The following is a 23,133-nucleotide window of genomic DNA, read 5'->3' as shown; positions in this document are numbered from 1 at the left end:
TTTTCTATTCAACTCAAGTGTATTAAACACGTAACTAAGTAAGAATGAAATAAGTTTTTTTTACCCATTAAAACGATGTTTCCGATTGCTTGATTTCATTAAGAATTGGTTCCAAAACTAGTCGGGTAATCCCGACAAATACGTGTGAGTAGACTGTTGCATCATTTAATTACTATAGAGAATAAGACGTTTTGAAATCCGAACCTTTTTTAAATTGCTTCTTAACAATCAGGTGTATTCAATCAGCTAAGTCACATGCCACCTAAGCATTGAAACTAACCTACATTACAACGTCTGAACGCATAACGAATACAAACGTGGTATATTTATAAATTGAACGATACATACATTTGTAAATTGGCCTCATGTGTTATTTAATTACGACATTAACAATTCAATTACAAAAAAATGTGGGTCAACAGATACATTTTAGTTAACATCGCATATGCATTAGATACTGCATCGTATACCAAACGTTACAAACGTCTTGAGTAGGGCTGTGTTATTTAAAACGTTTTTGTATCATATTTTGATACGGCTTTTTCCAGTCAATTTTTCGGTTTGAAATACTCTTGTTTAATTCAACTCAGAATAATAAAATTTACTTGGCCAAAAAATAAAACTATCAATAATTCGGTTAGAAAGATATTGTCAAATTCGACCTTACATAGTCATGCTGAGTTTGTAGCAGTATTAAATGTATACCTTCATTAAGAAGTAAGAACACGCATTTAATAAAATCTATTTGATTTTAAAGAGCAGAACTTGTTAAACAAGTCTTTATACAAGAAGTTTTATAGTCAAGAGGTAACAAATAGTATAAGAGATAGAAACTCGAATTAATATATTATGGTACAAAACAGTAGCATTATACGTTCAAGAGATGACCATTAGTCGTGTAACATCTGTGATTATTACGCCCGTGATCCGTCAAGGTATAAAACACCGTATTAAGTTAACAGTTGGTAGCTGCGCAGTAAATTTTAATTTATAATGCTATGTTTATAAATATAACTTTAAGAAGTGTTCCGTTTCTTAATCGCACACTGTTTTTTTTCTGTTATAATTATTATCATTTTCTTTAGTTCTCTATCACCCACAGCTGGGCAGACGCCTCCCTTATTTGATAACTTTTAATGGCTTTTGTAACAATACTGAAATTGAAAAGAACCTACATTATGAAGTGGTGGGTAAAATGACGTAAGTAGTAAATGTCAGTGTAAAATTAGAAGAAAGTATAGCAGACTATAAAATAGTCGTTCGCCACAGCCCTACCGAGCGAGCTATTTTTATCTGCAAGTAATATTAGGATTAGAAATAAGAACGATACTCGATAATGTGCATTTTAAATTAAAATGTCGCATATACGTCGTAAGTCGGCAAGTCCAGATTATATAGATATCGTCGCAATACCTATTTATAAGCGAATTATGAAATAATAGGAAGGAAAATTAGGTCTTTATAACTAATTTGGAAACTAATGTTCAGCTAAATTGTTATATTCACATACCATGGCCGTCCATGTAGGCTACGATATAAAGGAAACATTAGAAAATACAATTGAAAACAGTCATGAATCAAGATTGAAAAAGACGAATAAATGCCACAGAACGTTAACTATCTACTACGTTATCGCTTGATGGATTATATTCTGAAACAAAGTGAACACCTACGCGTAAGTATGACGAATGACTTGGTCGTTCGATAGTCACGAACCACTGGATAATAGATATAGTAGTTGTAATTTTAGAGCAAGTACTAAAAGGAATAATGTATCAGGCGAAAATCAATTTGAGCTGGTGCGGGGATTCTGGTCCCGGGGTGGGTCGGGAGAGTCACGGCCAAGGTCGGTCGCGCAGCTGAACACCCCTCCCCCCCTATCCGCACCCCCTTGGTCCCGCCCGCAACACCCCCCCGCCCCGCTAACTAGCGACTGCGTCGATACGCCGCTCATTGAGCACGCACTCACACACTACCATTTCATACAGACACTTACACGTGCTATAATGTTTAGGTGGAATCGACTTGCTCGTCTCAACTACTTCGTTTAAGAAAACAACCCTGTAATCTCGCTCCGGTGATCGATAGAGCTACTGAGCTCTATATTTAGTTACCGAGGTAGCTGATGGCATTGGAAAAATACCATACTTTGTAAGATATACGAGGATGTCGTTAAATAATCCATATCAACACACGGTGCGGGATGATAATGTTATCAGCAAGTATTATCTTCAGCCATATCGAGCAACAGATAAACGATAAGCTTGTTTGTTTATAACGTACTATATTCAAATGCAAACCCGCATGCATAATAATGAGATATTATTTAACATGAACATAACTACTTACTTAAAATATCGAACACATGTTTATTCACGAATGCATTGGTAATTAATATTCAGTGCCAACGAAGATAAATAACACCGCCCATAGTACTTATATAAAGTAGGTAAATAAAAAAACTACAATTCATAATGCAAATCAGCGTTACATATTCGCAATGAATACGACATTGAAATTACTTGTTTTTTTCTACAACTTTAATCAAATGTGTTTGGGCGCCAGCCAAGGCAAAATCAAAAACTTTTCAATTTATAACAATGCTTTGTCAGACGGTGCGCTATTTCTGAGGATCTGCAACGGTTCATCGTATTAAAAATACAGAAGGTTACAAAATGAACTATTGAAACTTATAAATTATTGAACTGTAGCAAGTCGAGTGTCGAGCCGGTGTCCTCCAGCCGCCAGCGTAAAGTAGGCGACGCCGACGTTACATTGGAAACGGAAGCACGAAATGTTACCCAATACACATCTAGACGAGGCCGTACAATCAGGTTTCACCTTTGCCTCAATGCCTCGCCTTTACAAAATGCATCGGTTTCAATTTCATCAATTGCGAAATTTATCCGAAGTTCTTTAAAACATTTATGATGTTGCAAAGGAAGGAATCACGTAGGGAATACGAGAGCATTTGTAAAGAATATGAAACAAGGCGGCGACGGGTGTTAGGTATGACATATGTAGGAAATTCTTTGATTTACTACGACGTGTATCGTCCTCGGTATTGTTTGGAATACAATGGACGATGGCTATATGTTCGCTTTAAACGGGTTGCTTATGCTTACTACATAATATTGCGATTCAGCTGACAGTTACTTATAACTTCGATGGCTACTTTAAAAGTAACGAACGTAAGTACTAGCGAAAAATAATTAAGGCAAGAGGCCTTTGATTAAGCATTTAAAGTTAAAGGATCTGTATTTTCAGTGTTCGTTAAAGGTTTTATCATATTCTTTATGAACAAAAGAAAGAACTAAAAGTCCCCTATCTTCTATCTTCCTGTTAAGCAAAAGAAAGAAGTCCATTTTTGTTCGCCAGAATAATTTGCAGAAATATTTTCAAATGCCAAGAGCAACTGTAATTTTTGCGGGGTAGGGTCTGCATGCAAACTGTCCGGGGCTTTTTCATTGTTCCTAGAAAATAGCAGTTATAATGAGTCTCCGGGCTGGTCCCCGAGCACCGAAATATGTTGATGTAAACCGGTGCTATTCCCAGTTATACTATAATCCCACTCAGTTATTCCAAAACCTCGAACGATGAATATTTAGTTTCATTCCTTTATTCCTCGTAAAATGTTTTCGTAAATCGAAAAAGAGAATTTGCAACTTTTACTACTTGCAATTTAATTTGATATATTGTTTGTAATACCGAATTAACTGTTTATGTAACTACAGAAAATTGCTCTCAAGAACATAAAAATACAGATTTGACTATGCTATAACTAATAAACTGAATTTATGAAAGAAATATATTTTTATTAAAGTGAGCAATATCTAGCTACCGCAACAAAAAAAAAAAAATATGTAGAAAATACAATCAAGATAAACAATCAATTTTATTTGGCTTTAACAAATCTATTCAGAACACCCATTACGGTTGGGAACGAACAAAGTCATATAAACAAAGAGTAACATTATCGGCCATCCTATTGGAGTCCTGCCCATTCATTCGCTATCCTGAAAATCTATTTTTATTTAGCTCCGCCACTACCCCGCATTGCGTGATATGAATAAAATTATTCGACTTCGGGAATTTGCTTGTAGTTATGTACTTATTTCTACGATACACATACATTACCGGTTCTGAAAACAGAGTCACGCCTAAAAAAAAGGTTTGGTATACATGACATATTTTTCTGAATTATTTTCATCAAAGCAGACACATTTACCACAGTATTTTTGGCGTAATATTCCATCCGAAATCTAGTCAACACGTAAGCAGAACTTAGAACATATTTCACAAGTTACATGAATAAACAAGGGAAGCGCCCGAATTTCTTTGTTCATACGTAGCTGAGAAAATGTACGTTGTGTTGGGTGCCATATTGACTGGGGAAAGTTTGCAAAAATAATAAAACTAAAAGGGTCGCGTTATGTAGTGGAGTATTTGAAGTTTCATATTAAAGAATAGAGTCTGCATAAAGCAAATAGTGTGGGATGTATGTGTGGCGAATGTTCCACGGTGGTTCAGGATGGGGGCGTCTCCCACGGGCCGTCATTGAGCGACTCCCGGGCTCAGGCATCTATTTTTAGGGGCCAGGGTGGCCCAGGCGGGGGTCTGACGTCACGCCCCACCCCTATCCCCCATCTACGCCGCCGAGACTTGGGAATGAACCCGATTTTCAGCGAAACGTTGACGGCAAAACATGTTGTCGTGAAGGTTTTTTTTTCTATCTGCTACGGATAATTCTGTATTTAACTTCGTAATTGGTGTATTCGTTGGTTTGTTTATCTTGTTTGTTCGATAGTTTCGTCGTATCAAAGACTATCTTCTAATGCTTATCGAGTAGAAATTGAATAACATGAGCCACTTTCCGTCAGCATTATCTGTTCCTAATTAGTCGAATCAAAGATTTAGAGATAACCATGATTAGACAGGCTAGTCTGGAATCAAGATAACAACTTTTAGGTAATTAAGTTAATAGCTGCGATGAATAAAATTTCAGAAGTTTTGTTAAGTTAACGAAAAGCGACGATCGTTAATAAAAACAAGGCGTGGGCGACAGACGACCGAGCTGGGGAATAGAAACTGTCTGCGAAGAAGCTAATGTTTATAGTCAAAAGAGAGGGGGTAATGACTGCACTACCATTTCTGTACAAGCTGCAGGACTAGCTTTATAACTTAATCATTCAGATGTCAATGGCCGAATAAAACGTTTCAAAAACTAAACCTAAACTTATTGGCAATTTTGATGGATTAACATATTTTTAATTTGCAAATATGGGTACAAAATGATGTTCCAACTGTATGGTTTAGCGACATTTTCCCAATCGGGATACAAAGCTATTACTCTCATTTTGTAGTATCAAAAAAATAAACAACACAAATAAAAATAAATATAATAATTGCGAGAACGTAGCTACATTTTATTTTTGTGAATCTAAAATGTGCAAAGCCCAAAGCGTTTGAACGCGGAACATTGGCATCAAAACCAAGGTGGCAGACGTCATTACACGACTAGCGAATTAAAGAGAACAAAGAATTTTTATAGTAAGTATAAAAATAAACAAAAAGCTGCACTCTTTGAAAGACCACTGGTAATTAAATTACGCTACATAAAATTTAGCGAATGAATAAAGGCAACTAAAGAAATTAATGAGGATAAGGACAGTTAATTCTGCACACGCCTTTTTCTTCAGACGACAACAAAAATGAAAATATGGAATTTTTGACATTGCGTTTGATCTGAGCCTTGGCACCAACTTTGTCCAGGAAAGTAACTGAACCTACTAAGAAAAACATGTTGGTCCTCAAACAAATCAGCCGAAGATAATTGTGTCAGATACCCATTATTTTAGTGTTCGTTTCTTGAAGTCTTATTATCATGCACAGAGAAGCTGAAGGTATGTAACATTTAAAGGTATAAATTAAAAAATGGAATTTGATAAATTTCAGTTTCTGAAAGATTCAAACATTTCGTAAAACACGAAAAACAGCGGCAAGAAAATAAACAGTAGCTAAAGATACTGATGATTAAAACACAGCCTATACAAATCCCTACAATTAACTTTTGTGAACAATATAATATTCTAAGGGCCGATTAAGAGATTAGGCTCAAGTTCCCACTGAATCAGCGTCCGTGTTTTATCTCATCGCTTGTACTTTGTTTTTAGCGAAAAAGCATTTGTAGCACATGGCGCATGCTCCCACGCCACACAAAGACGTGGTTGAGAAACAGTCTTCTTGACTTAAAAAATGATGGTGTCTAGAACGCAGAATATATTTTTAACTTTTTGATGTTTGAAATGACCATTAAGTTCCCAATTTGAAAGAGCTCTCTTTATATTTCTGAGTATTTAAATTAATTCATCATCTTTTATTCAGTGTGGCGAAAAAGATACCATAAAATTAGGCTCTTTCACGTTCTTTCAGGCTTGTTGCCAAGCGCTTTTTCATCAGAAAAATAACTTAATAAATGAACCAAACTAAACAAAATTCTAAAATATGCTTCCCGTTATGGTAAAACAATCCACCTACATAATATTCTCGGCAAAGCTAGCTACGAAACCATATATGCTTGCGCAACTTACCAAAAGGAACTAAGCAGAGCGGTGACCTCGTGTTACATAGACACGGAGGCCTTAAATATATATTGTACTGGAATATAGTATGTACAAGATTGATTACATCGAAAGCACTTTACACAATATTTCGGAGTAAATTGTACGCTGACCTTATAAGGAGCTGGAATTCAATAAGGCTTCTTTGTTTACCTGGAACAAGAGAAATATGCCAATTAATATGAGAATAAATAATGTTTTTTAATAGACATTTTTCGGGACAGTTAGAAACGGAATTTATTTGGTAAAAACCTTATTTATAAAAAAATAAAAGTCAACTTTTTAATATTTGTCACTATTATAAAGTGGTCCTTTTTTACATGAATCTTGCTCGAATGAAGTAAATTTTTATGTTGATGTTATTAATTTAAGTTACTGAGCAGGAATTTATTTAATTTAGTATAGGCAATATTGAGCAGAAGTCATAGACCGGGCAGCCCACAAGACAGCCTTTGCTCTGCAATGGAACAGTTATGGATAAACGAAAAAAAAACAAATGATTATCATCATTCCGAAATAAAATTTGTTTAATTTATCCGTGTCTGCACGTTTAATGTTGTTTGCGACCACTAATTCACTGTTAATAAGACAATCGTTAACATTGTTAACCAGATATTAATAAAACCTGTTGGAAACAACTCACATTTACCATAAACAAGCAAATAATTATAAATGCTAATTTCATTTCGTCATGTCCTTGTGTAAATAGGTTTGTTGATTTCGCGTATAACATAATTGCGTTCAAGAACATAAAACACGTCAATTGTTTATCAGCTCAATGAATAACTAATATTTTACATAGAAATGCAAAAAGAAATGATTAGTAACACTTTTGTTCTGAGTTTCTGGAACGTCTATTGTGACAAGTCTTTCATACTGATTTCGATGATTTAAGATTTAAAACTTTATTAGAAGGAGAGCAATCGCAGAGCCTATGACCTACATGTCTTATAATTACTAACTAATATAATATTCTTTTCGTAGCGAACTTTCGACAATATTAAATTGCATTAGAGCCGATAAAAAAAATGCGCCAATATTATTAAGGTAGATGGGAGCAAATTTATAAAGGAATCGTGGCATATACTTACACGGCGACATTCCGGCAAACGGAGGATAGAGACGAGAGGAGATGGATGCAAAGGGCAAGAGACAGGAAAATGGCATAAAAAAAGAGATACCTATGCCCAGGGTCATTTTAGCTTGATGATGATAAAAATATTAATGAAACTTAATTTAAATCAAATATCTTGAGCTCGTTTATACACAGTTACAGAATCTGAGAAATATAACGGAACAAAAACCTCTAATTTCGATAGAAGTCGTGTCCTAACACAGAGAGGTCGACACTATCTCTGTTTATTTAAAGCTTTACTTAGAACCTCTAGAAAAACATGGCGGCCGGCTCCATTACTCCAGTTCCTTTTACTATAGCCATTAAGGGAACTAACCGTGTTTATAATCTGAACCCAATTAGATAACACTCGAAACTTGTTCAATTATTTGGCAGTCGTTTGCGTTCGTTAGGACTTTCCTTTTATTTATTACCTTACTTTACTTGATTTTATTGTAGTTCTAGTTTTGAACAGATAGATGGAGCTAAATTTTGATAAGTTGAAGAGTTTCTCTGGTTGTCTGTTTGTAAATGTTTGCGAGTACCATTATTCATGATCACGAATTCGTGAGTAGATATTAGATATATCTATCATCTCAGATCGTTTGAACATGCCGAAGAGAGCGTTTTCTATTAGATCCCCACAAATACGTTACACGAACGTCCATCACTCATGTGAATCATAAATGTAATTTCGTTTGCCACCGTTTCGTCAAATGTGTTTTGCTCGAAATCAATTTTGCCGTCAATTTGGAAATAGTTGGTAAAATTGTTTTTAGTGACAAATAAACAAGGTTTTAGGAAAAATGTAAAGGTGAAACAAACTACGGAAACAAATAAATGGGATATTTTAATTAGGGTCAGATAAAACTCAAAACGTACGACAACTATGCACACAAATATTTTTAAGAAGGAGAGAGATTGCTAGAAAAGTAGAAAATTAACAAGTCAATCAGCATTACTTCCAGCCCGATTGATCGGTTCTGAACTTATCCTACCTCTTTCTAAGGATAGTTTTAACTATTTTCTTGTTTATTTCGTTTACACAACCACTCTGTTTCAAATTATTTGGAGTTGACAACTTAAGACATACTTCTGTCTTCGCCTTAAAACGGCTACAAGTAAATATGTTTCTGCTACTCATATATGTAGTTCAGTCTGTAGGACAGGCGCATTACATTGCTTTTAAATTGTACCTTGGACGACGAACGCTGACAGTCAAAAGCGAATGTATGACTGACATAAAAATGTATGACAGTAATCTTATTTATTAACCGAGTATGATGCCAAAACATCATTTGTTGTTGTTGAAGATATGGAATGTAAGATTTACAATTGATTTAAAACTAAAAAATGTGTTCGCAAAATATCTGAATCAAATGATGTGTTTGCTTATGTATTATGTTACGTATAATATATAAGAATCGAAATCTTTTCTACTGAAATCAACTAGCTAAATAACCTCAGTAGACTTAAATGATTGCACATGATATAGTTTAGCTGAACATAAACTATTGTGTTAGGAATACCGCCAACGTTGTGCCAATGGTGCGTTCAAAACATAGTGTGTGAAGTTTTGCTATGAAATAATAGGTACATTAGAGCCTTGAAGCCGGCCGACGAACTCAGAAAATAGGAACGGTCACCGGCCATCACCGTAGAAACTCGAACGCTACTCGATTAACAAGTACTCAGTGCTGGACTCACGTGACTAGCGCGTATATCGTTATTATTTATTATTTCTGCCACGATCGTCCCACTTCTATCGGCTAAATCAAATTATAATGTGAGTTTAGTACTAAAATGTAATTGTATACCCGAATTTATGTCGATTCCGTATGAAACAGAACTATTAAGAATGTATGATCATTTTGCTTTTGAGTCTTAATTAAATCCCAACTTAATCATAAATTGAGACTCTTGCAAAACAGCAGCCGATATTTAAGGACGTAAAGTACACGATTTCGAAAGATGAATATCGCAACTCCAATGCACTTAGTAAGTAAATATCGTGAATTCTTGAAACGTGTATTCAGCAACAGTGGTAGTGTACAAAATTCGTCCAATGCATAATAAAGTGGGTTGGACGGCAAAGCGAATCGCACGCCATCTTGCCGCGAGGTCGTGCGACTTATCTGCAGGAAAATCGAGATTACTCGCCTCTAGATCTAATAACTACAGAACAAATTGAAAACTTGCTTCATGATTTACATTAGAAAATTTTACTATAGACGTAAAACTATAAGTCAGGTATGAAGAAAAAATATTTTGCTAAAGAATTGTGTTATACCCACGTATGTGTAATTAAGTAGTATTAAAATATACAAATTACACGGAAACCAGTAGTGGCCGTAGTATTAAGTTTATTATGCAAACACTTAAAAACGTTAGCACAGAACAATTTGCGAATAATTTTATTGACCTCGACTTTTCAGTAGATTGCACTTTGTTCAATTACAGTTGCAAGTTAATTCACAAAGATACGTGATATTTAATTTTAGACTTATATTTATTGAAAAATATGTATCATAAAGATTGGTATGCAACTAATTACTATTTTAGTTCTAGCCCCTTCACGTTAGGAAAACCAGGGAATAATACGTGATTTTCCTGAAGACTTTTGATGTAAATATTAGAAATGTTTTTTGCTCAACTGGTTACAATGGTCTAGTTGCAAACGAGGTTCAAACCAGCAAATATCGATGGTATCGCTACCACATGCGACAGCAAAGGAAACATTGATCACTGACTTTTACTTACAGAAAGAATAGAACGAAGAAATTAATTCCTTAACTGTATTGACATAAAGTCGAATATTATAATGAAAACCCAACCATGGAATTAAATTGTTTCGTAAAATATAAAACGTTTTACACGATTAAGTAGTGTTAGCAAAAAGTTTAAATTCAACGTGGCCGGGGAAAGCGAGTCCGTAAAACGGAACAATGGACAAGTTGTGCAATATTCGCGAAAATTTCGTGATCGTTGAGTTAAACAGGCATACGTTTGAGGAACAATGGTTGTCGCCACGTCAATTGTTATCTTAGCAGTGTGCAAATAGGCAAATAGTATTGTTGTAAAGTGCAATGCACTCCGGTGCAGTACATGAGGCGAGTCACTTGAGACCCGCCGTTTACTGATAGAAATTGTCTTAATAAGCACCTTGTTTGAATTGGAAACGCCGGCCGACACGTTTATTGCTGGCACGGGATCTACTATGCTAATGAATATCTTACTTAGACTACATTTTGTTTATAAAATGTTTTCATGAATATTGATAAAGTCATTTGAATGAATTATGAGACTATGAAAGTTTAGTAGCAATCTATGGATTTGTATTGTATGAATAATCGATTGGAATTGTTTAATGTTCTAATGTTGAGAAATAACTTGAATTGACATTTATAAGAAAATTTCCTCAGTACAATAACATTCACAGACGTGCTAGGCAGGTACTTTTACTTCTACAAAACTTACAAAGTTGTTTTTATTACAGTTTTTTTGAACAACCGTATATCGAAGCTTCTAAAGGTAGTTTTTCATTCACCGTCAAACGATAAGGCATGCCAAAACTTTAAGCAGTAAAGAAAATGGATAACTAACATAAAGTAATAGACATTACTCGCGAGGTACAATCAGGGATGCCCAACAAGACTTTCTCCATAAAACAGCGCGTACATAAAACGGTTCTTATATATCGTTATTGACATTACGGTCTACATTTACACAATAGATAACACAGCGTTGTCTACCAATCGCATACAAATGGACGACAAACGGTTCCATACAAATGTGACGGCCATACATCGATACTACGTTATACTGGCACAGGGTTGTCAGACATCAAGATAAAGAGCGCTAAGAACTAACTATTCCGTGGATAAGTATAGGAAGGTACTCTGTAAGTACTTCGAGTAAAAAATATACTTGGCATTGTCTCACAAACAACAAAACTTCAAGACAGAGAGACGCCATATGAAATTCAGTACAGTTAATATTAATCAAGATTCAATTAAATTGAATTTAACACAAATTTTAATGTTTCGCGTTAGACATGATGGCGACTTAATGAGTAAGACGTTTGCTAAGTGATTAAGATCGTCGGTATGAAGACAAGGCTATCACATTATTGTTTTAAAAACAAAATAGATGCATTAAAACGTTACGAAACTCCGGTACGCTCCACTTAACTCATTTGGTAGAGTGCACCAGTGAAACAAGTGGTATCCTTGCTTGTGTGAGAGTGGGAGTGTCTACGTGTGTGTGTGTGTGTGCTATGAGTGTTACAATGACACACAATGCTGTCGCCGCTTGGTAGGAGAGCTGTGTTAATTTATGAACGAGTACTGTCTGTAGTTGACTGCAATTTCTCCTATCAAGAACCCTAAGGAAAAGGATGATAGTGTAATCAGTTTATTATATGATTGTTAGTTCGTTGACTCCTTTTATGTTCTTATCGTAACTTAGAAACATAGCGAAGCAATCAGTGAATTATTATTATTTATAAGGAAACCAAAATTGATCTTGAATCTTATTATAATTCCATGAAATAAAGTATGACATTTTAATTAACCCTAATTTGTTTGGACTAAAACTCATTTTGTGAAATATTCTAAACAAATATTGTAACCGAAAGACTAACGTTAACCGCTTCGTAGAATATTCTGGACGAGCCCTTATCGGTTTTATCTAAATGAAGTTTCCAAACCGCAACAAAGCAATAATATAACACCTAGTCGCGTTGTCAGCAACGTGCATTCAGTTTAAAGGGATAAACATATATCAATTTTTATTAGATAACAAATCACAAGATTACACATACCCAAATACTGATAAAACGGACGGTAAATACTCAACCAAAGAATACAAACATCTTTTCATGTTTCGAATCTCAAGTATGTTTCTTCACATGATAAATCAATTTAATCGTAATCACAGCATAAAATGTGATACAACAATTAATTTATAACATAACAGGATAACGGCGTCGCTGGCTGGATGTTTATACATTATCTCACGACGTTCGAGTGCATGGACGTCAAAACATCCCGTAACTGGCGATCAGGGCTTGTATCAATCATGTGAACGACCCGGCCTAAATGGATCGAACGTACTTAGAAACAGAACACTCATTCCATGGGGAGACCCTTATAGAAATCTTATCGAGTAGCTTGTGGTTTACTGTTTCAAACATACAGATAAGGTAATGTAAAACGTTACAATAATAGAATTTCTTGTATCCTTTACATAACTAAAAATACCTCAATTTTATACAAAATGAAGCACCATATTCGTCTAAAGTCTAAACAAGCATAGGATGCAGCGCACATAAAATTGCTCCGAACCAATTGATGTAACCCATCCGGTTCCTTAATAAAGTAATTTAAAATAAACAGGCCCGTATTAAAACTAAAGATATAAAAGGCTCAATAGAAATTATGGTCGCAGTGAATGTTCTAATTCAAGCTGAAATTATTTAGACAAGCCAGAAACTATTCAAACTAAATATAAATTATGAATCTGTGGTCTACTCGTGTATAGAAGACTTCATAAACAATGTGTCAATTGACACTGCTTGTAAACCTTTAATGAGTGGAAATAATGAGGCACGTCATCTCCCAGCTAATGTATTCACGTCTACGACGAAGTTTCAGTTCACTAAACACGTCTCATCGCGATATTCCTAAAGAGATATTTTATCTGAAAGCTATTCTGAAATTCTGAACAGATCGGATCCAAATTGGACGTGTTCATTTAAGAGTTGTATTCAAATGGAAATACTTTTACGATTCAATGCTGCACTCGAGCGCAATAATAGCTCGTAAAAGTACACCTATTTAGAAAACTGCAACGTTTTCTAAAACGTTGAGATTGTGACTAGTTTAATACCAAGATACGTAAGCAAATTCTGTTTTTTACGCGACTGCCTAAAGAGAACAGTGAATTGTTTTCTAGGTTCTTGTATTTTTTTCTTTATTTTACTATAACTTCTGAACGCCTTAAACTAACCTTGGACCGTACTTATATCCTTACATATTTTAGAAGGTCTTTTCGAATTGCGGGATGTTAAATTGTTAGTTTTCACTAGTCAAGTATTTTACAGTTAGTAGCTTAATATGGGCATTTCCCTTCAACACACAAACGACGACAATTTCAATCGAAGACTTTAAAACAAGGTTTACAATTTAGATCTCTAACCATGTCAGTGAGAAACACTCTAACAGTGCGCAGTAAAGTAATGTTTTCATGAGAATTAGCCGATGAGATCATAAGAAAGATAATTTTATACGCCATGTTTAATTAGACGTAGTCTCGTGGAATGCTACATGAATTTTCATTATTAAGACGCTTGAACTAATCTGTGAAAATGGTCGTCGAGTTATTTTTTTCTTTAATTAGTATGAAACAATAAACTGCGCTGAAGGTCGTTCAAGATGAATAGTACTTGAGTCGACTTACATTTTCTTTTATTTATTAGCATATCGCACCAATTATTTACTTTATTATTTCAGAAGAGCAACGATTCGAATTCTAGTTGGAGATAGGACATCTTTCGTACGAGTAAGGATCCGTGGTAAACAAAATACTTGCTCGATCTAGGATTCTACTCAATTTCATCTGGATTTTCCGAAAGGGTTGCCGCGGTGCAGGTACGCGAAGGGTAAAGAAAATAAAATATATGGGTTTCAGTCCGTAAAACTCCGTCTTTCCTTCCTATCAACAAAAAGCGGAAGGGTCATTTGATGATAGGGAGGAATAAAAGCAATCTACTCCAATCTCGATACTTCTTTTAATAGCGTTTAAAGTACACTTGTTAAGAATTATTAGTGTTATTAAAAGATAGAGTAGATAATCGAAGTCTTTGAATATTGTGTCAAGCAAGGTGTTATATGATTGCGGCCGCATGTAGACCAGACCGTGTTTAATGGCGGAGATGAGTGTGTCAATAAATCACTGCGCCGTAAGCACCAATCGCGGGCACCGTGTAACACGACTCAGTCATATCAGTCGAGGTAGGCCATTCGCAAGCAAACGGCACACTTTGGAGCCAGTCGTGAATGTATCGATTGACATCGATGGAAACGGAGCCGGGTCGCAGTCGAGGCACCTACCTCGGGAATGGGCCCTAACATACGAACAGCTTTTGCCATACTGTTGTAGTGCACCGGGCAAATTGATGGTTTTCATTTGACGGGGTCGCACGAACCAGCACAAAATCTTTATAAGACAACCGTGAAAGTTAACGTTTGTGACCCGGAGATACAATATCCTCCGGTGTATGGAGGTGAAAGTTGGTGACACTGACTAATCGATGTGACAGAGCCGGGCTGATTTCCTGCCTTAATCTCAGCTAAACACCGAAACCAAACAACTGTAAGCCAGTATTAAATAACACCGTGACTTTTGCATATGAAAGCAATTTCGTAGATAAACCGGTTCGGACGACCTAAACCGGCAGACTTTTGATAAGACGAGAATAGGAGCCGCGAATGATCGGCATGGAGCTATCGACTTTGGCAATGTCGTCGTCGGTGTGGCAACAGCGCGGGTATTACGTAACGAGCGGGACGCGGGGCGAGAGCGGATCGGCAGGTTACTGACCTGTATGGTCCGTCGGTGCCAATTCGCCCATCACATCACATCACGAAATCTTCATTGCACAAACACGATGCAACGCTAACTTGCGAACAAAAACAAGAGATCCTTCGCGCTGGATTTGCAAATGATGTCAAGGCGTGTGTTCCCTCGGCTTCTTGTTCAGTATAAACGTACGTTCACACATTCACGCATCGATAAGGGTTTTTATTGGCTCGACATTGTTGTAGACAGATGTCAAGTTAATTAAGAAAACATCTGATAAAACAGAGCACTTACGAGAGAAACGACTTATAATAAACATTTTTCAATTTAATTAAAATAAAACTACTTGCTTGAAGCAAAACCTTGGTTTTTCCAATTAATACAAGTACCATAAAACAGGAAATACGAGCAGAATTATACAAGATTGTCGGCGTCTGTCGCAACATCCGGGAGCAACTGTCCTTCGTTATATTCCCCCTCTTGTCTGACCCGATGCGCAAGAGCAAGAGATGCAGAGCATTTTTTCTTGTATAAGCAGCCATCCGCAAAATCGCCACTAAAGTTCGCCGAGTGGCAACGTCGCTCTGACAATAAGATAATCATGACATTCAATTGTTGGACGCATTTATTTATTTAGATTGGCGACGAAACTATTGCAATGTAACTACTAGTTACGTCAATAAAAATAAAACTTTAAAGAACTTTGCGAACCAGAAATAATTTTAAAACCAGATTAACCACAGCAGTGCTTGTATTTATCGCGACAATCTCGACAGCCGGTCCCGAGTCCAGTTGTCACATCAAAAACAAGATTTGGTGGTGATGCTGAATTCTCGTAACTGGCAAAAAGTGGTCGTGCCGTTGCGGGCTTCGGTAGGCAACCATCATCGCGATGCCAAATTTGGCACAAGCACGACTTGGCAACGTCGTACCAGTCGCTCGCTAAATGCACGTAGCCACTCTGCTCCACGTAAACAAACACTATTGCGTCACTCGCCGATACACACAAAATTAAACCTAAACACGATCTCGGTAAAGTACTTTATTCAATGTGCTTACTCTTATAGTTCTGATTAAATTGTTATTCACGAAATGTTTGATATGTAAAAATAATTTGGAACTGGATTTAACTATTACATGTTTTCGATGAAAACTTGCCATAAAAAACGTGCGGCTGATGTGCATCAAATAAGCCAAAATATTTTTGGCTCAATTAGATCTAATGAGACAACTTAGAGCCTTAGATCGGAAAAGGAAGCCTACCAACAATCACAATAGATCAGATCTGTTTCTTATTGAAAGACAATGCGCCTCTATAAAATTTCAGTCTTGATAATAATGTTTTTCAAAACCGTAACCAGGTCGTCTTCAAAAAACTTTCAGGTAGATAATGCGTGCTGGTAACATTGTGTCCAATGTGACATTTTCCCTCGAGTTGTTCCCAGTTATGTTTTCCCGCGCCGGCTCCCGCTCACGTTGTGGCATCACGAGGCCTCGCCTCCCATCCACGTGCCGTGCTACTCGCTTACGCAAACATTTATATTATTTTTCACCTCGGAATACCGCGACTGTTTTTCAATACAAACACAATTGAATTGTCAATAAAAGTTAACTTCGACACCCACGCGAAATGAAGTATTTATTAATCGGTCGGTAAGTACGTGACGATAATTAATGCCGTGTTATATTTTACTAGGAGAATATCGTATGTCCTCTCAATTATTTCTAATGAACGCTAGTTGGAAGCGTACGACTCGCTTTAAGAGCTCATTGTACGGTATCACGCAACAACTGCGCTGATCACATGACAGAATGAAAACTAAATTCAATGTGGGTCGCAAACAAAGATGCATTGACTAAACAAAAGCTATTTGGCTTTTACAGTAAATTGAGAACGGCAATTTGCACAGTGTTGCAAGTTTGCACAATATAATAGGCACTACTTTTTGCTTGGAAACGGCAATGAAGTTTTCGAAAGGCATATTCTTTTGTGTTCGGGTTTGCTGAGAAGAATTTAAGAAGGAAACCACTTTCAGTAATACTTATATTTTAAAACTAATAAAACTGCCTGCTTTATGCATCCAAAACGCAAGTGTGTGGGTTACCTTCCACGTAAACTTATTAAGATAAAGTTACGAAAATCACCTACCAAACCTCTTACATTAAAAACCATAAAAATCTTATTTTCCAGTTCCAATTATACAACAAACTAAAAAGGTTACGAACTAAACTCATTCACAGTTTGTAACAGAAAACAGTTTTATTCGAATTCAGACTAATATTGAATCAAAAACAGTGTCAAGTAAACACTAAGGCAGAATTCGGAAATTGTGTATTTAACACAATAAAGGACTGCAAACCAATTTCGGTTGAGTCGTGAAGCGAGCTGGCATGCCGCGCGATACTTTCAAAAGTGCCCCAGATGTTGATTAACGGTAAAAAGACCATCTCGCGACAGATGCGCCACTGCATATTGTAAATTTCGCGAACACAGGGGGCTGGGTTTTAAATTATTGCCGGCTGTTTTGGAAAGTCGCTGCTCACTCGAATAATGGGTTATTTGGCAAACTTCAAGAAATGGTACTACTCATTATCATACTTATTGTTTTGTAAATCATCAGTATCATTACGCAGAAGCGAGATTTTGAGTTTTAATAAGTTCCACCTTTGTCGTTCAAATCTAGAGCGTTCCAAACATTCAAGTTTTCTTACATTTAATAACGTCAAAACTAGTTCGCCCTGTTCTTGCAGTAAACATTGCGATTCACTCTTGGGAAATCAATTAAAGTCATGAAATATTTCTTCTAGAAAGAAAAAGGAGCCACAATAACACAGCGATTTATTTAACCGGCTCTGGAGGAACGGAATTGCAGAGAAACGTATTGTTTTGATTATATTCTGAAGAGCAAACGTGAGCAAAACATAAAACGAAACTGGTCATAAAATATTTATTAAAATAAATTCCGTTCCATTTTAAAATTTTGGATCTAAAGTAAATAAAATGTACCGAACTATTTTAGATAGAGCACAAGATGTCCGCATCACATGCTTCGAAACGTGTCTCTAAAAAAAATTCATTCATCAAAGAAGTCTGAATTATTCTCGCGTTTGCTAAATTAATATCGCAGTGATTCCACTACAGTCTACACGATCTCTATGGCCACCAATTTACATGAAAATAAGTGTAGTAAGGCACCGCGCCCTTCTTTGTGGAGCCAGTGTTGACGCAATTACATATTCATCGAGTGCTCGGGTTTGCGCCACGCAAAATTAACTTGAAATATGACTTGATGTGACATTCGCTTTCGTTGGGAAATCTTGTATCAATTTTGATATAGTATACGAAAAGACTAGATACATCAGATAAGAAATCATACAGAGAACGTTCGTGCTATGAAATAAATGGTAATGTAGTCGTGATGTCGTGTCGTTAACTTGAAAAATAATGTAATATGAATTTATCAGAGCACTCCGTGGGGATTTTCCGTCACTGTAAGGATGGGGAAAATAATAATTTGATAAAGGTAGATTATATTTAACATTTCTACGTAGTCCTTTTAGTCACTAATTTTGATAAGTATATTACAACTGTATAGTGACTCACTGCATTTAAAAAATTGTTGAACATCTCACCATACATTGTAATAGGTACATATATCTTTGTTATCAAGTTTTATTTCAATCATAGCAACAATATTTGTAACAATGTTTGGACACACCCTTAGAAGAACCAGTTTATCGGTGACAGAGGTGACTGCGACCACTGGTTTGATTACACTAGGACATAAACATTATTGAAACACAACAAGTAACCTTTCCTACGCTTATGATTCGCATTTCATACAATATATGGAATTTTCCGTGAATCGAAATCGTCGTGGTTGCATAGAAAGTGTTAATTCTTTGCTTTCCCGTCACGTTATGTTATGTTCTCACATTTTCACCGGAGACAAAGACTGGTGCCAAAGTGATATATTGTGTACAGAGAAAAATACAAAGTGCAGTATAACTGAATCAAGAAAGCAGAGTAGTAATATTTTAAACTAAGTATGTGATTCTTTTAGTCCAAATTTCTCAGGCGTTATTTTGTTTCTCTAAACCTTATTTTCTATGACTAGAAAGCTGTTTTGTAACATTTTGTACATTTGAATTTACCAGTCGAAATAAATGTAATCATTACAGTTGTTTGTTGTGTCGTTAAATTTAAGGGCCAAAATTTTAACGAGGCTTGTTAAAATCGTCAAGGTGACAATAACCAGACGCTTGATACAGAAATAAGGAAAATGAAACATTAAATTAAAGAAAAGTTATAAATGAAAACGAGAAAATATAAACATTCAGCTTTTTTCTCTTTTATTTCACATCTAAAAGGTTTTTACTTATTAGACTGAGGAACCATTGGGAAAGGAAATTGTGATAGAATCATTATCAAGCTAGCTTGTTGCCGTTTAGAAATAAAAATCACCTTAAACCTTATTTAGTTTTCTGAAGTAGGTACATAATATATTTTAATAATTGTATGCTCACCTTGTAGCCGGTGTTGTCAAGCTGTATATGTGGTATTCCGTTTTGTGGTTGATGTTGGTAAGGGCTCAGTACGCGGCGCTTCTTGGCTGGTTGCTGGAAAGCCGGCGATGTGGCCGGCTGGTAATCGGACTGGCACGGGGCTTGACTGCTGTGGTATTGCGACGCCGGCTCCGGGTACATGACATGCATTCCCTACCAACAACGAAACATTATCATAAAACAACATGATAAATAAATTGATCGAAGCCTAAGCAATTTGGTTGGACGTCACATAAATATCAACGAACAAAAGATTGTTCAAAGGAAGCATTTACGAAGACATTTTATTAAATTCTGATAATGAAACCTCAATATTAAAAGTCAAGCGACCAAAAATTAAAGACTGGGGACACGAGACAACGTCGCAATTTTAATATTTTTCGGCTTTTACTGCCAAGTAATTTCGCAGAAAGCGTCGTAAAAATCGAGTTTTCATTTGCTAAGAGCCACCATTACCGTGAAGCATGTCTCCGTTTCATGAAACCGAACCGTAAAGGCCTCGACGATGAAACCCGCGCGACGGAGGTAACACGAAGAAGGCACACTCATTAACAAATTGAGGAGACTTGCCTAAACATGCCACCCAAAATATGCCATCCTTAAACTATAAAATGATTACATATTTTTTTGGAACAGCTGTCGTTAACTTCTATTATGATATTAATTTGTGGTAACGGAAAGGCATAAGAAATACGAGTGGAGCAAAACAATCTAGATTTACATTGAAACCCGATTCTCCTTGAACAGTCGAGACAGAGTTGAGCCGCCTCGACCGAACGTCAAATCCGCTTATTATAATAAAATCTCAGACATAAGCTTACAAGGTTTCCTTGAGTATCCAGTAATACCTCATTGAGTTTGTATGTACTATTTTAGACCCTGATTTAGGAACACGAAATTTGGACATAGCCCAGCATTCTATTTGATTTTTTTTGAATTGATTTGAGAAATGTCGGATAGTCAGTTGGTTATCCGGTTCACACGACTAGCTGGCTGAGCTATAAACGGAGCTCACCAGCAAACACGCGGCACAACAGATTTAGCGTTTGTTAATTAAACTTGCTACTTGAAAACTCGTTACGAGACCGTTTAAACTTTGATATTGAAGAGAAAATTGCTCGGGAATAAAATGTATCTCCTGGACTACAAATACGATTGCAAATTGTGGGTATGAAAATGTTTATTAAATATTTCTTTAAAGCTATATAATAATATTATATATTATACTTTATTTTACTTTGACATTTCAATAGGTAAATCGAAAGCTAGTAAATCGATTGAATTCGCTGTACGAAACTCACAATGGGCAACATAAAACATTTTAGTAGGTTACACCGGTAATATATTTCGGCGAGTTAGAAGCGGTTTAGTGGGCTCGTATCTATGATCGCCACGCCAAATCCTCGTGGTGCGGAAGTGAAAATGCCTTTATATTCGTATCCTATAATCCTATTGTGGTGTGGGAACAATGCGAGTACGGGCGGCGCCGAAACCTAAGTATTAATCACAGCTCCCATCGACTTTCTAAAGGTAAGCGTGGGTGAAACGGCCGGACATGTTACAAATGGTAAATTGGGCTCTTAAATGGGACTGAACAAGCTGTTACTACGTATGTACGATTGTACGCATGTTCACGTAGATTGCATGGCATTATGATCCCTGTAACCTCGCCAGCTAACACCTGTCAACAGATAGCTTACGACAAGAGGTGAAATCTTAGTTATAGTTAGCTGTATAAATTTACGACTTTTGCATTTAATTGTTATTGAAAAGCCTATTCGGCTAGACTTTGCATTGCTTGTTGAGTTTAAGAAGTGAATAGGAAATATTGTGAAACGAAATAAACGGTACCTCACCAGGTCACCAGTCACACCATAAAAATGGGCGTAAAAAAGTGAGCTCATCCAAATTGATAAGTAATTTGTTTAATAACAGCTACAAAAATCGTAAATCGCAAAAGTTATGTCTAAAACGTGACGTTAAAATGACATGAAGCGACATTTAGAATAATAAGGGATCATTATCGACTTGAAAAATAGCTGCTAAGTGCTTGCTTTCACGTCTTTGTACGGGTAGAACGTGATATGCAAAGAAATATACAATTTCGTTTCTTTTGTGTATAAAATAATAAGGCGAATGTCACTATGAAATAAAATATGACTTTACATGTTAACGGCATATTCAAAGATTAAAAAAATATAGTCTACCTAATTTATTGTCTAACTAGCTGTTGCTCGCGACTTCGTCCGCGTGGTTAGAAGATATAAGTTATTATTTATTCCTGCCTTCTATCTATCTTGTAGGATTCAGTCAGCGTTTGCAATGTAAGCGCAAAAAATGAGTTTTTTTACGACCTCACATTAGAAACCTCAAAAATTGTAGCCTATGAATTATTCTGATGTATAAGCTATATTGTGGTAAAGTTTCATTCAAATCCATTCAGTAGTTTTTACGTGAAAGAGTAACAAACATCCATACATCAACTTTCGCCTTTATAATAGTAGTAGGATGTTTGCGAATGAGATTGACCAACGGTGGATGGAAATGTAACAGAAACAGAGTACAGCTAAGTTGTACCTCTGTTTACCTTACATTATCTAGTCGAGGATTATAATAAAAACATAAACATTGAAGCGTAATACAAAGTATGGTATCTCAACACGTGCGTAATACTATCGCCATTTACGCACACAACACGTAATTGCGAAAGATATTAAACAGTTTCAAAGAAAAATAATAAATGGTAGATAAATTGCAAATTGGCTTCAAATATTAAGGCTTTTTAAACCCGTTTCTTCGTAGAAGGGAAAGTATTTTAACAGAAACAATAACAATAATAAGTGTTATTGCTTTTAGAAATTATCTAGGGCGCGTTTCATTTTTGGTTATAAAAATTTCGTCTCATATAAACTTGAATGACATTTATCAGACAAAACTGGTCAAGTTTTATTAAAAACATAACTAGTGACTTTTATAATTAGAGCGTATTGTTTCTCATTTATTTAATTACATGCCATACCTATGTAGCTAAAGCCATCTAGCAAATATCACATGACAAAGTTACGTAATTATTTGCAATAGGAAAGGCACCTGAGTAAATTTGACTACAGTTAATATTGGCCTGTTGCAAGAAAAGCCTGGAAAATATTCTAAAGAGGTGAAAATACTTAAATTCCGCTGTCATCTAGCCCTCGAGTGATATTTTAATTACCTGCAAACTACTGTCTCGTTGGACAACCTTAATTTAATAAA

At 35.9% G+C, this 23,133-nt stretch overlaps 1 protein-coding gene across 10 annotated transcripts in view; it reads right to left on the bottom strand.

Moving 5' to 3' along the window:
- The window catches only part of LOC113500299 (homeodomain-interacting protein kinase 2-like), a 75,925-nt gene that overhangs the window by 47,941 nt on the left and 4,851 nt on the right, over nt 1-23,133 (bottom strand). For 9 of the 10 annotated variants that reach the window (XM_026881026.1, XM_026881024.1, XM_026881028.1 and 6 more), the window contains exon 2: nt 19,843-20,034. In XM_026881026.1, the coding sequence (XP_026736827.1) occupies nt 19,843-20,031 (189 nt within the window). In that variant the 5' untranslated portion in view covers nt 20,032-20,034. Of the gene's footprint in view, nt 1-19,842; nt 20,039-23,133 lie in introns of all 10 variants that reach the window. The other variant, XM_026881027.1, reaches the window with a different exon arrangement.

Source organism: Trichoplusia ni, chromosome 13, assembly GCF_003590095.1.
Source record: "Trichoplusia ni isolate ovarian cell line Hi5 chromosome 13, tn1, whole genome shotgun sequence".
Classification (NCBI taxonomy): domain Eukaryota; kingdom Metazoa; phylum Arthropoda; class Insecta; order Lepidoptera; family Noctuidae; genus Trichoplusia; species Trichoplusia ni.
This window is presented reverse-complemented; position numbering and strand designations above follow the sequence as displayed.